Source organism: Lygodium microphyllum, chromosome 24, assembly GCF_053477565.2.
Source record: "Lygodium microphyllum isolate KBCC chromosome 24, Lygodium_microphyllum_v1.1.10, whole genome shotgun sequence".
Classification (NCBI taxonomy): domain Eukaryota; kingdom Viridiplantae; phylum Streptophyta; class Polypodiopsida; order Schizaeales; family Lygodiaceae; genus Lygodium; species Lygodium microphyllum.
In genome coordinates, this window is record NC_141158.1 from 1493177 (window position 1) to 1506004 (window position 12828).

The 12828-nt window shown below is 42.4% G+C and overlaps 1 protein-coding gene across 3 annotated transcripts in view; it reads left to right on the plus strand.

The window, feature by feature from the left end:
* The window catches only part of LOC148014791 (vacuolar protein sorting-associated protein 26B-like), a 136331-nt gene that overhangs the window by 81353 nt on the left and 42150 nt on the right, over nucleotides 1-12828 (plus strand). For all 3 annotated transcript variants that reach the window (XR_015688484.1, XM_087666120.1, XM_087666121.1), the window contains one exon: nucleotides 7568-7634. Coding sequence is in view for 2 of the 3 variants with exons in the window: in XM_087666120.1 (XP_087522246.1) it covers nucleotides 7568-7634 (67 nt within the window). In the remaining variant the exon portion in view is untranslated. The remainder of the gene's footprint in view (nucleotides 1-7567; nucleotides 7635-12828) is intronic.

The following is a 12828-nucleotide window of genomic DNA, read 5'->3' on the forward strand; positions in this document are numbered from 1 at the left end:
TGGGGTGGTTGACTTCTCCATGCCATCTCACCCATTGATTCCCCTTTTTCTTACTTCCCAATGATACCCATGATCTATAGGTTTTTCCAAGTTTGGGGTTTTGGATGTTGCAGCCATGGTTTGGTGGCTAAGCCTTTGTATAACTTCCAGCATGGAGAAATGGAGCTTGCGGCTCATCGTGTGTGTTGCTCTTCACTACAATTCACCTTATAGGTGGAATATCAGGATTTCCAGGTTTATCTTCTCTCTCATTACTTTTTTTTGCTCCTTTTTGGGCCTGACAGGGGTTGTTGAGAAATCAAGCCATTCAATACATTTCCAATTTTCCTCTACTTCATTCCTATTTTTGGTTTCCATTTATAGCCCCAAAAAGGCTTTATTTGGATCATTAGTTAGTATTTGGGTGCCACCTGAGAGAGCTCGGGTGTCACCCAAAAGACTTCAGTGGGCTCCACTCAAGAGATTTGGGGTGCCACTCGAGACAGTCTCTGTCTAAAAATACGGCATTGACTTCCCTCACGCTTGATCCCACACATTCATTCCTTCTGTCACTCTTCCATATTCTTCTCTCCTTTCTCTATCCTCTCAACCATCGTTCACACCCCCTGAGTAGGACATTACGGTTCATGGCTTCCACATCCATCTCCAATTGGCATTTTGCAGCCTACATCATCTAGCATCAGCCCTCCTCACTGGACATTATCATTAGGCTTGTGTTTGCAATAGTTTCAGACCGTCTACAATAGGTTATACCCTCTTTATCAGCCCTATATAAGATATATGCATTTTTGTGTTTTCTTCACTCCTTACGGGCTGCCAAGTAGTCACCTATTTGTAGCCACTTACATGGAGAGATCTTCATCAAATATTCTTAGGTTTTCTTCTCCAGCTAGTTGACGAGCAATCGCCTTGATAGTAGCCAACATCTCGTAGAGATTTTAAAATATTCGTTATCTTTGACAGCTCCTAAGGATTGCATTTTGCTCCCTCTACAGTTTGCTGTCCTTTCCTTCACGATTCAGTATTACCAAGGGAGTCCAAGCAATCACCCTAGAGAGGATAGGGCATCAAACAAAGAGTGCTTGTCAATTGCCCAATGGTCTACTAAGCTCTACAAAGACGAATGGAACCACATTGAACTTTTGTTTTTGTTTGTTTGTTTGTTTGTTTTTTTTTTGAGTTGAAAGTTCATTTTATGGGTGACAGCTGATTAAGTAATAGTGACCCAAAAGATGGGAGTAGGGATGGTACACCCAACACATCACAAAATAGCACAAGCTTACCCATCCACTTGAGGATGTTGATGACGAGGAAAAGGTGATGAAGTATCATGTGAAAAAGGATGGTGGTGTAATCTGCTGGTGGAAATAGCTTAGGATTCATCCAGTGATGCTTTGCACAATGGGATGTATAGTATGCTATATATTGAAGAATGCTCATGTAGCAGGTGCCACTTGGACAGTGTCCCTTGTGACGAAATTGTTCATTTGTTCAAGCACCCTTTACAAAGATGATAAAATCATACAATGTATAGGAGAAGGTATAACAAGAGAAAAGGTCGATATTGAAGACAAGTGTCGAAATGTGTTGAATACCAAGAAAGATAGGAACCCCCTTTCAACTTGGATGTTGATGTCAAAGAAGGAAAAGGAGCTTGAGGATGTCGGCCTTCATGTAGTGTTGAGGACCATGTGGATAAAGATGATGAAGCATCCCTACTGGAAGAGCAAGGATAGAAGTCACCACCATGATAGCATCAAGAGAGATGCTACACGATCCGTCACACGGAAGGGGAAGCTTCCATGTTGGTAGAATAGCAAAACTCCAAGTGGATAGAACCATGAAAGGAACAATGCACAACTCTTGTCTTTAGCTTAGGAAGGATTGGTGCAAACTTGCATGTTAGTCCTACACTGAAATACAAAATCGTGCAAGCACAAAGGTGAGTAGTGTGATGCTCCAAAAAACAAAACTGAATATAAAGGAAAGCAAAGCTAAGCGTAAGGCAATGAGTATGCAAGCATGCAGCGCAAGTCTAAAAAAGGAAAAGGTTGTGTGTGTGGCCACCATCGTATATGGCAAGGTGGGGAAGTGGTCTTAGAAGATACCATGGATGCACTAGGAATGGATCCATAAAGTGTATTAGGTGAGCCATTGGTAGACCAATCGACTAATCCTTCAAGAGTCGCGAAAGATATAGGTTGTTGAGGTTGTTCGGACACCATATGTCTACTAGCCATTGGGCTAGATGGAGCAGATAGTGTAGCAGTGGGAGGGATAACCCCACTAGATTGAACAACTGGTGTGGAGATAGTCACAGTAGTCTGTTGTAGTTTTTCGAGGTCGAAGACTTTGGCCCCTAATGCAATACTCCTCGTCCACATGGCCTCACCTCACGTAGTATGTGCAAAACCCATTTTTCTTAGGAATTTTCTACCAAAGGGATCATGTTTCTTTGGTTCCGTTGGAGGAAGGGGTATCACCCTTGTTTTGACTTGCCTTCGAATCTTGCGACTTCTTGTCACTGTTGGTTTTCCCTCTCGAAGAAAAGGTTACCAACCCTCACTTCTTTGAATGGATATGTGTGGAGAGCTTCTTGTGGACTTGATCGTGCAGCCTCACATAACGCAAGAATTGACACTCAAACTCGTAGAAGGTCGGCAATCTAGGTAGTAAGATAATGTGCTGGATAAGATGGAAGTATTTGTCAGGCAATTTGTTTAAGAAGAATGTGACCTAATTGTCATATGCTAACTTCGAGGAGCCAGTAGTAGCAAACTTGGCAAGTAACCGCCGATATTCGGCCAACTTGACTTTCAGATCATCCCCTTAATGAAAAACTCTTGAAGCTCAAAATAGAGATTGATACATTGAGTGCGATCTTGTGCTACATAGCGGTTGATGAGATGACTTCAATGCATAGACGTGAGGGGAAAATGGTGTTACTTAGAGTGGAATTTAGGTAGCAACCCTTGCATTAACTCAACATTGGTTGTGGCATTGTGGCCTCTCCATTGATGGATGTGATTAGGGTGAGCTATTTGAGGGTTCATGGCATAGGCTCGGTACCAATGATACAGCCAGAGACCCTAAGATTCAAGCACTTGTTGCATGAAGTTCGACTAAGTGGTAAATTCGACCCGTTAAAACAAGTCTTATCCATGAAGGCATTCTTGGCCATTGCAACAGGAGTGGTAGTGCTAGGAGATAGAGAAGGTGTGTAATGGAGATAGGATGGATGGGGGGATAGGGTGGAGTGAAGTACACTTGGGAAAGAATCCCAAGGTGCCCACCATCCATACGAGAAGTGTGCACAGTGGTTCCAAATGTGGGAATGGTAATCTTGGGTATGGGCATGGTAACTGCATGAGGAGCCCAAAGTGGAGGGATAGGGAGAGAGGGAGCAAAGGATAGAAATCCTTGCGTAGGAGTGGCCCAAGAGATGTGTGACGACAGTCTATAAGCAGAGAATGGATATCCTTGGGTTTCAAAGGTCGTGTGTGGGAGGGAGGGGTTGCGAGTGTCCAAGGGTAGTGAGGGGGATGCCCATCACAGTCGTTCCAGAGTTTAAGGATGCAGTAAAGTGGGGGTATGTGGAAGGTACAATGTTAAAGGGTGGCATTTCTTCTAATGATGCACCAAGAGGTGGAGTGAATGGAGGATAGATAGATGGTGGTATGGGGAATGAGAAAGTGCTAGGAGTGGAGATGGAAGATCCATGGCCTTGGTGTGCTTTGAGTGGATGTGGAGCGTAATCCTAGGTCTTGGAATGAAGATGTGAGTAGATAAGAATGTGGAGAAGATAGTGGTGGGATGTAAAGAAGCCGAGAAGTGTGGTTTACTGACTCAAATGAAACACATGGTAAAGATATACCTGATGAAGGGCATTTGCTTTGAGAGCCTCCTCTATTAAAGTTACCATACTGAAAATCATCCGGATCTTGCACAACAAAAGAAGAAATAGGAGAAGGTTTTGGCTCATATGACTCAAAAGGGTTATATGAACTTGACATAAAGCCTGGCTGAGATGAGATCGCCAGACGCATCGAATGTCGGAGTCCCTCTGAGATCAGAGAGATGGCTAGTCTCACCAATCGGTCCAGATGGAGTAGTAGCACTCATTGGAGGGGTGTAAACTTGATTTTATGTGATGCACAAGTACTCCTTAAATTCCTCATTCGTAAGATGACCAAAATGTGAAAAAGAAGATGGTAAAGGCGAAGGTGTGTCTACCTCCTCCTCAAGACCATTATGCCTTCTCAGAGCCTCCAATGATGAAGAAGCTTGATAGGGCGTCATAGGATCCCCAAAAGAAGGTTCTTGAGACATTATGAGTCAGAAATGAGTCACTTCGAGTCTTGCACAAAGACTAGCCTCCACAATCTCCGCAAGATACTCTTTAGAAGAGCACAGACTCTAATACCATGTGAAGATATGCTAGGGTTTGCATTGAGAAAACATAACATGTACGACCAAGATAGAAACGTAAAGACTCAAACTGTGACAAACAACACTCAAACCCTAAATGCAAAATGCAAAATGCAAACGCAAAACTCAAAACTCAAACATAGGGAGAAGAAACTTTGATTGTGTGACCACCAGTTAAAGTGTGGAAGAGGAGGAGGAAACATCAAATGCTGATCACCAGGCAGTTAGAGGATAGAGGTGACAGCAAGGATGATGCCTAGAGTAGTAGGCGACAACAAGAAGTTGCAAACATAGCTATAGGATGGCTGCCAGCACGAGAAGATGGTCGCCAATTGCCGCCTGGGGGAGAAAAGGCTGAACACAAACTATAGGGCTGATGCCAAATGATGAGGAAGGGCTGCCACCTGTCACCTGGCTGATGGAGAGTTGAATGCAAGAAGAAGGAGACGGTTTGTGGGTTGGCAAAGGCAGATGGACCAAACATAGCAGAGGAGTGAGAAACTGCATGGAAGTGGATGAGATTGAATGGTGGGTAGCCTGTCTATTTATAGATGTTGAAGGGTGCCCCAAAAATTAGGGTTTTGGGAGATCATTGAAACTCTCTCGAATTGAGCACCACTTTTGCATTTTTCATCAATTAAGCGTGTTTTAGCTCAACATTACTTGCGAGTCAAGTGCCCCCCATGCATGCCTCTCTTGCTACCGTCCATCACTCCCAGTTGTGCTAGCGACATCATCAACCTTTCTAGACTATTGCATTTGCTAATTAAGGGGGCCGCCTTACTATCTAGACATCTAGTTGGCATCAAATAGATTGCCTTTTGTAGTGAAGACCTTGACACATCATTTGACATTCCATCAGTTGTTGTGTTTTGCAGATTTGTTGCTCGCATCATCACCAGACGCCTCCTTGTGCTGTAGCCTAACTACCTACTACCTTGGCGATCAGCATTTTGCACTTACACTAAGACATCTTTGATTGTTGGTTATAGTACTCAGGATCTGTCTCCGGTGGATGTCACACTCTGACACTCAGCTCTACCCTTTGAGCATTTTGTATACTCTTACATTCATTTACTTTAGAGTTCCTCTTCTCTCTCTTTCTCTATTTGTGTTTGTTTCTGTGTTTGAGTTTTGAGCTTTGCGTTTAGGGTTTAAGTTTTGCACATCACTGTTTATGTTTGTGTTTCAGTCGTGGTTGTACTTTTTGTGTTTTCTTAGTCCAAACCCTAGCATATCTTCACAACTGCCTTGTGAATAGATGGTGTTTTTGTGCATGTCATTGTATCTCGTGCTAGAGAGGAGGTTGGCACTTTGATATCAATGAAATGTCTCCATATGATTCAACTTGCACATGAGACATGACACAAGCTATATAAAACCAGCCTTTTTCTCAGAGAGGGTGGTAATTCCCTGATCAAGTACTTAATTACAGCAATGAGTAAATAAACCAAAATTGAAATGCACACTTTACCTTAATGTTGGACAGTAGATACCCTGTTTGCCACTAAGAATGGGTGTGAGGGCAGTGGAGAGGTTGGAGAGAAGAGGTGACGGACTGAATGAATCAACCGTAAAGAATGAGTGAGAGAGTGGCCTATAAATAGGCACAGTCAATCTAGGATGGCGCCCCTTTTTGGGGTTGCAAACCCTAAATGCAAAATAGAGAAACGCAAAAACGCAAATTGTGGGGGAAGGGTTTCTCAACACAAAGCCCAGTTGACATAACTTTTGCCTTTGACACCCATTGCATTCTCGGGATCTTTGGCTTGTTACCTTGAAATAACTGCCATGTGCATCACATGTGCTAAACAACCTTGCACATTTGATTAGCAACTTAATCAAATATTATCAGCATTAAGCGTCTCAAAATTTCACGTCCCTGTGGCAAAGGACATGAATGGAGTGGACAGTAGACTCACCTCTTAGCTATAGACCCAAATGGGCTTGCCCTTGAGCCTAGGATCTAGTAGCATACTGGGCCACAACCATGTCCCAAGAGGTAGTGTCTCATATCACCAACCCACACCATCCTAGTGTACGGATGCATCAGCCTATAGGCCAAGAGTTGAAGAGTGGTGATCACACAATGATTTGCACAATAGAGCCTGAGTCCAATACATAGGACCCATTTGCCCTTGTGACTTTATGACCATTGTGACCAATGCTACTAGCACTCATTCATATGTCCCAGGAGGTATGAGAAACGGGGGCAAAAGAAGAAAGAAAGAGAAAGAGAAGAGTAAAAAAGAGGAGTTGAAGTAAGGAGAAAGGTGGGAGGGGGAGAAAGAGGGGCAAACAGTAGGTGGGGGTTGTGAAGGGAGAGGAAGAGATGGAGGAGGCAACAAGAGAAGGAGAGAGGGGGACTTGAGGTCAACCCAAATTTATGGCAACGATGGGTTCAATGCTAATTAAATTCAGTAAAGGGAGTTTTTAACATTTTCTTATGAAAAGTTTGACCAATAGCTTGTTGCAAGCTACATATAGAACAGTATTTGGATCCTAGATTTGATTAGTGATCTTGGTTTTCAGATTGTCACATGTGCAGCAGTATAGAGTTTGTGTTCCAAAGTGTAACTTCTCAATGTTCAAAAGTATTTCAAAGAGGCTGTGTCCAGATACTTCTATTTGTAACAAAGTGGCTGGCCTCTAGACACCCTGGACATCCACAATTATGAAACTTTCAGCTTCTTAATCTTTTCACCCATCTCACCGTTAGCTCCGCTTGTTTAACAAGCTATCATGTGCAGCAGCCACCCAGTCACAAATAGAACTGACCACCTTTTTAAAGGCCTGGTTGGTGAACTTTTAGGAAGCACTTTTGGCTCTACAAATCGCACGTGCAATATTACGTCATGCCTCATTAGGTATTCTTAGGCATCCTTTGTCTTTTTCATGTTTTCTAGATGGGGTTGGTGTTATGCCAACATGTGAGTATCTAAGTATGTTTTGTCTTCTGATGCACACAAAATTTGCAAAAGGAAATCGATGCTACTCAGTGATGCAATCCTTTTAACTCAGAAACCATACTTTCTGCTGTGATTGTTTTGCATTAAAAGTTAGGCAAGATGAGTTAAAGCGGAGGGACAGAGGTTTAGGATATGCTAGTGATTTTCACTGAAAATTAAGACTTCTGCAGGTACATTATAAAGGTGACAGTGGGGCGCAACTTTCCATCCAATATTGTGGCTGTCAATGATTTCTGGGTACATGTCTTATCTTTGCATCTGTAAAGAAATTAAATTGAGGGATAGCTTCTATCTATAATCATCTAATGCAGAAATTATGTATGTTGAGTCTACAAAGACTTGTTAGCAAAATATTCAGATTGTCTAGTATTAACACTATGTTTCTGCATGATTATAAAGTATGGCACTATTAATGCAGTATGATTTTGTAACATATAGGTGGATTTTAAGAATAGCTTTATCAGTATTATGTGCAGAGCAAAGCAATATTGCCATCTACCTTATGAATGTGGATGCATGGGTGTTGCTGGTTTGTTGTGTCTGTGTGTGCACGCGCGCATGTTTGTGTGATATCAAATCTCTCTACACATTTTTTGAGAGCTTTCATCATTTGTAGGAGCTATTTTTGTTATCTAGTCTTCCTTCTTTGAATTCAGTAAGCTTTTCTTTGGGTCTTTTCCAATCAAATTGAAAGCCATATGTCACTTTTCCTTTCTAGTTTTTTGGACACTTTGGACCATAGCTTTTTCCATACATTTCCATGCAGTGAATGCATATGGGTACGACAGTGTGATTGGAGTATGGTTCAGCTCTTGGGGCCCAATTTTCCAAGAAAATATGACTTCCATACATTTAATTTTACCATTAAAAATGCATTGTACATTAAGCTCAAACTGATATTAATGTCCAAACTCCAATCCAATCCATAGGCTGATTGTTAAAACATGAGAGAGTGATTCCAATACATAGACGGATCATGATATATCAAAGCCACTTGAAAATAGAATATCTCTTTTTGATTTCTCCACAACAATGTTGAGTCTGTGTTCATATGGCATTGGATAGACTTCAAAGTTCAAATACATGGCAAATTTTAAGCAAGATGTACATGAAAAGGGAAAATTGTGCAGCCAAAAGCCAAAAATGACACTTTCGTTGAATTGGGACATGAATTTTTTAAACCCAAAAAAGTCAAGTATGTTATGATTTTTCATATGAGTATGATAAATTTTTTGCCATACGAATGGTTCACCCAACCATACATGTTTGGACCCAACTATGCTTTGGACAATATGGAATTTTGTAACTTGGCTATCTTTTGAGGCTAGTATTGGTGATGACTAACTTTACGAGATCTCTACACCAATCTCTCTCTAATATCTTTTTCATGAGGATTGGATAGGTCTCAATAGAAGACCTCTTCCTCCATCATAGCTCTGTCTCCCCTAAGACCTTGTAGTCTTTGCCTTTGAGTCTCTTGTGGTAACTCTTGAAATGCAAACTAGTCTCCCACTAAGGCAACGACTTGTGTAGAGAATATTCCTTAGGATAAGCCTTCTGTCCAAGAGTGTGGCCTGATTTTGATCGGAAATAGTGATTGAAGAGAAGAGGCTGTCTCCTCTTTTCAGCTCTAGTCAAGGATTGCTGATGAAGGCTCAATGATATACATCTCCATGCTTTGATAATAGCAGCTGCAAATCTGACCTCAAAGCTTCTTCCTAAGTTGATGGTTGTGATCTCTTGAAAAATCTAGTGAATGCTGGGTTGCCATGGTCCTCCATTTGTAGGTGTCATAGACTGAAGTGTAAAGAAATACTCGAACACAAAATACAAATACAAACAAATGACAAAGCACAAACTGATAAAAGAACTCAGTAGGGTCAGGGTAACTCAAAGACAATCAACACAAAAGATGAATGAAGAAGAATGAATAGGTACAATACAATGCTCAGTGCACCAAACACACTATGCAGGGTGAATACAGAACCTAGAACCCTTGTGTCTCTAAAGGAGCGGAGCAGAGAGTATGAGCTGAAGAGTATGTCATACTCTGTACGGGACGTGAAACATGGCAAGCAGCCTCCGAATGTGTTCAGCAGTTGCAAACACATATCTGGAGAGTTTGGATTAGGCTAAACATGTCAAGAGCAGCTTGGAAGAGTGAGCAGCAGGCTGAATATTGTTTGTAGGAAGAATACGGCTGCTGAACCGGAAAATGGAGCTGTAGATGATCTCTTGGTGGGCTGGCAACAGCAGCAGATCTGCAAATGCAGGCTGTAGATGCCTGGCACCAGCAAATGCAGGCAGCAGATGACTTGCAGGCTGGGAGAGAAGGCTGAAAACTACTGCATGATGGCTGATGGACAGTGGCTAGGTGTAAATGCAGGCTTGGAGGGTTGAATACTGATGCTAGTGGCTGATGGAAGGCTTGATGTAGGCGCCTGACTGATGGACAGCAGCTCGAACTGAGATATCCTCCGGTGAAGGGATGTGGACAGCAGAGAACAAGGTGTTAGCAATCTGCAAAACAAGATGGGCTGAATGGTGGGCAGCTTGTCTATTTATAGATAAGTGGCTCCGCTTGTATTAGGGTTTGGCTTATGGGACACAAACACTCTAGGAAAGCGGCCATTTAATGACACTTTGGGTAATATACATGTTTTGGGGCTGTTTTAAAGAGCTAATCAGGTTATAATGCATGTTTCAGCTCAATGTGAAGCCTCCGTATCTGAAGTTTCTTTCAAGGCTCCTCGCCTAGAAGAAGACCCTTAACAACGAGCTTAGTTAATAAGGATTTACTCTAGCTATGTGGATCTATGATCCCAATCCTCCTTTAGATTAGGTTGTGTGATGAAATTTGAAGCCACCTATGCTCTAGTCAGGCTCCCATCTTCTCCGGACCAATTCAAGTTCCTAATAAGGCACTTCACATGGCTTATGCATGACCTGGATAATGCCCAACAAGAAGTGATGTACCACATGATAACAAGAAGAATCTAGTTGGTGACCACTAATCTCCATGCTAGTGAGAGCCTCGTTGAGCTCCAATAAAGGAGTTTTTATCTAATTCTCAAAAGAAGAGGTGCCAATTGGTGCCAATTGCTCCTCTGAGCTAATGTCAATTCCCACATGACATCCAAGATTTCTCACACCGGTCCCACAAGGAACCTAGGTAAAATCCTCTTGTAGTCTCCACTCCGGCTGTTGTATCATATAGCAAACTCCACATAAAAAAGCTCCTCAAACTCGAGGATAGGTGACCTGATGTCTCTGATATCTCTACATTTGTCTCTCAAGGTTGAACTCATGGCCTTTGCTACGAATAAGAATAGCTAGGTGTCTAGTGGCAAATCCTACCATAGTTGTGTAGTATTGTATAGCCTTTTGTCCTGGCTCCAAAGGGCCCTGTGCAATGGATCAACTAGCTCTCGAGACTCTGAACACGGTGTCTAGAGTGTTCAACCCGTAATCCTCAAATATTTTGAGACACAAATAAACATTAGCTTCACTGGGACTTTTGAAATCTCCCAGACATTTTGTATGCAACATTTTGGTCACATTTTGGTCTCATAGGCCAACTTGGCTTGTTGTAGACGTTAATATAACTTTCTTTCTTTCTTTCTTTCTAAAAGCAAAGCCTTCAAGGGGGAGAAGATTGGTATTTCTATGATTTGCTAAGAGTGGCAATAATTGGATAGAAAGAACTTGTTCTTTGGCTTCAATTGGATGTATCTTTTTGTAAACCTAATTCTCAGCCGGCAATAGTTGCAAAACAGCCACAAATTCCTCTATGCACGCTTTCATAGATCAACCCATTAGGCCCGATGACTCTTTGACAAGTTGCTCTCATCAGCCGTGACCAATATGCATCGGATCTGACCAAACCTGCCATAAAAGCTTCAAACTCTGCAGAAACTGAGAAAAAGCAAATGCACGCAGTCCAGGAGGGCTGCCAACAGCAAACTTGGTAGCTTTTGTGAAGATTGTGTTGTATACACAACCTGCATGCAGCTGTAAACAGAAAAATGTAGTCTAGATATGGCCAAAGATATTCCTAGCATAGTGCAACCCTATTCAAGCCTACACACTGTTTTCCAGCCTTTAACAATGCTATAGAAGATGGAAAACGGCTTGTGTTTGCAAGCACACTGGCATAGGAGAGAAGAAAACTTTCCACAAGACTGGAAAACAGCCAGGACTCCCCTCTTTGCTGCCATGACCAATCTCAAATGCCCATGTTCCTGTCTAGGTTGCCACAATCTCCCCCAAAATTGTGAAACATGCATGTGCAAAATGTTTTTCCACAAGGCCATCTTGATCATGTGCTTTCCCATTCTTTAACCTCCAAATGGCATACCTCACCATTTTTTCTGTAAGAATCCACACTGTGTTGGCCTAGAGTTTGATGGACAGGAAATCTGCTCTTGTGATGAAACATACAGTGCACTAGCATGTTCATGCCATACCTTCGGTGATGTCAACTGAATAATTTCCTCCATGCCTTCTTGTTGTTCTTGCTCAAAAAGAGCTGATACATCTCAGACTCTAGTTTGGCTAGATAATCCTTCTTCTTTTTCCGCACAAGACGATGGAAGACATTCCATGCATGCTTGTGCATGCCTGTCCCCAGCATAATATTCATCTGTAGACGGGTCCTAGTCTATCTGCACTCATCATCATACCAAGCATTTTAAGGGGCAGTGCATCTACATGGTGTAGTATAGCCCATCTTACATGGAAATGCCTCTGTAGTTGCTGTATGTAAAACCTTTGCTAGAGATTTAGTGACATCCTCCAGTGGCTCATGTTGGCCTAGCTATCTATTACTGCATCACTATAGATATGCGAAGTTTGCTCAAGAAATTCATAGTGCGGAAATGGGTGTACCTGTGTGCATGTTTCCTGTATTTGACCACATGCAAAGGTGAATTTTAGGATTGCATGGTCGGCTGGTGCACCGATTGGCTTGTCAGATATCTATCTCAAAATACTTAAATTTTGGAATTAGCGCTGGTGTAACGTATCCATCTGTTCCCTTTCAGGACACGTCTTAGCAGTCCATCGGAAAGAGAGTCTAGAAAGCTCCGCTTGGCACTCCCATGGAATGTTATGGGGTTTGCGATCTAGGACTTTCCGGGTCTGCCACGTAGCGGAAGTATTCCGGCCGTTCCCACTTAGGGCCGACTTGAATCAGGGTTTCCCCTAATGGTCATTTTCCTAAACGGCAACTAGCGTCGAACCCCAAGTGAACTACTTTACGCAGAAACGCCAGGGCCGAAGCGGATTCACGCTGCACTTGGTTCAAGGAGAATGGGAAACGAGAGGGATATAAGGCTCGACCTCTCTGCCCATAAGGCATAGTCCCATTCTGTTTCCCTAAAACAACATAAATCGGGATTTTTGTTGTTACCTAAACTCTAGGTCAGCGCCT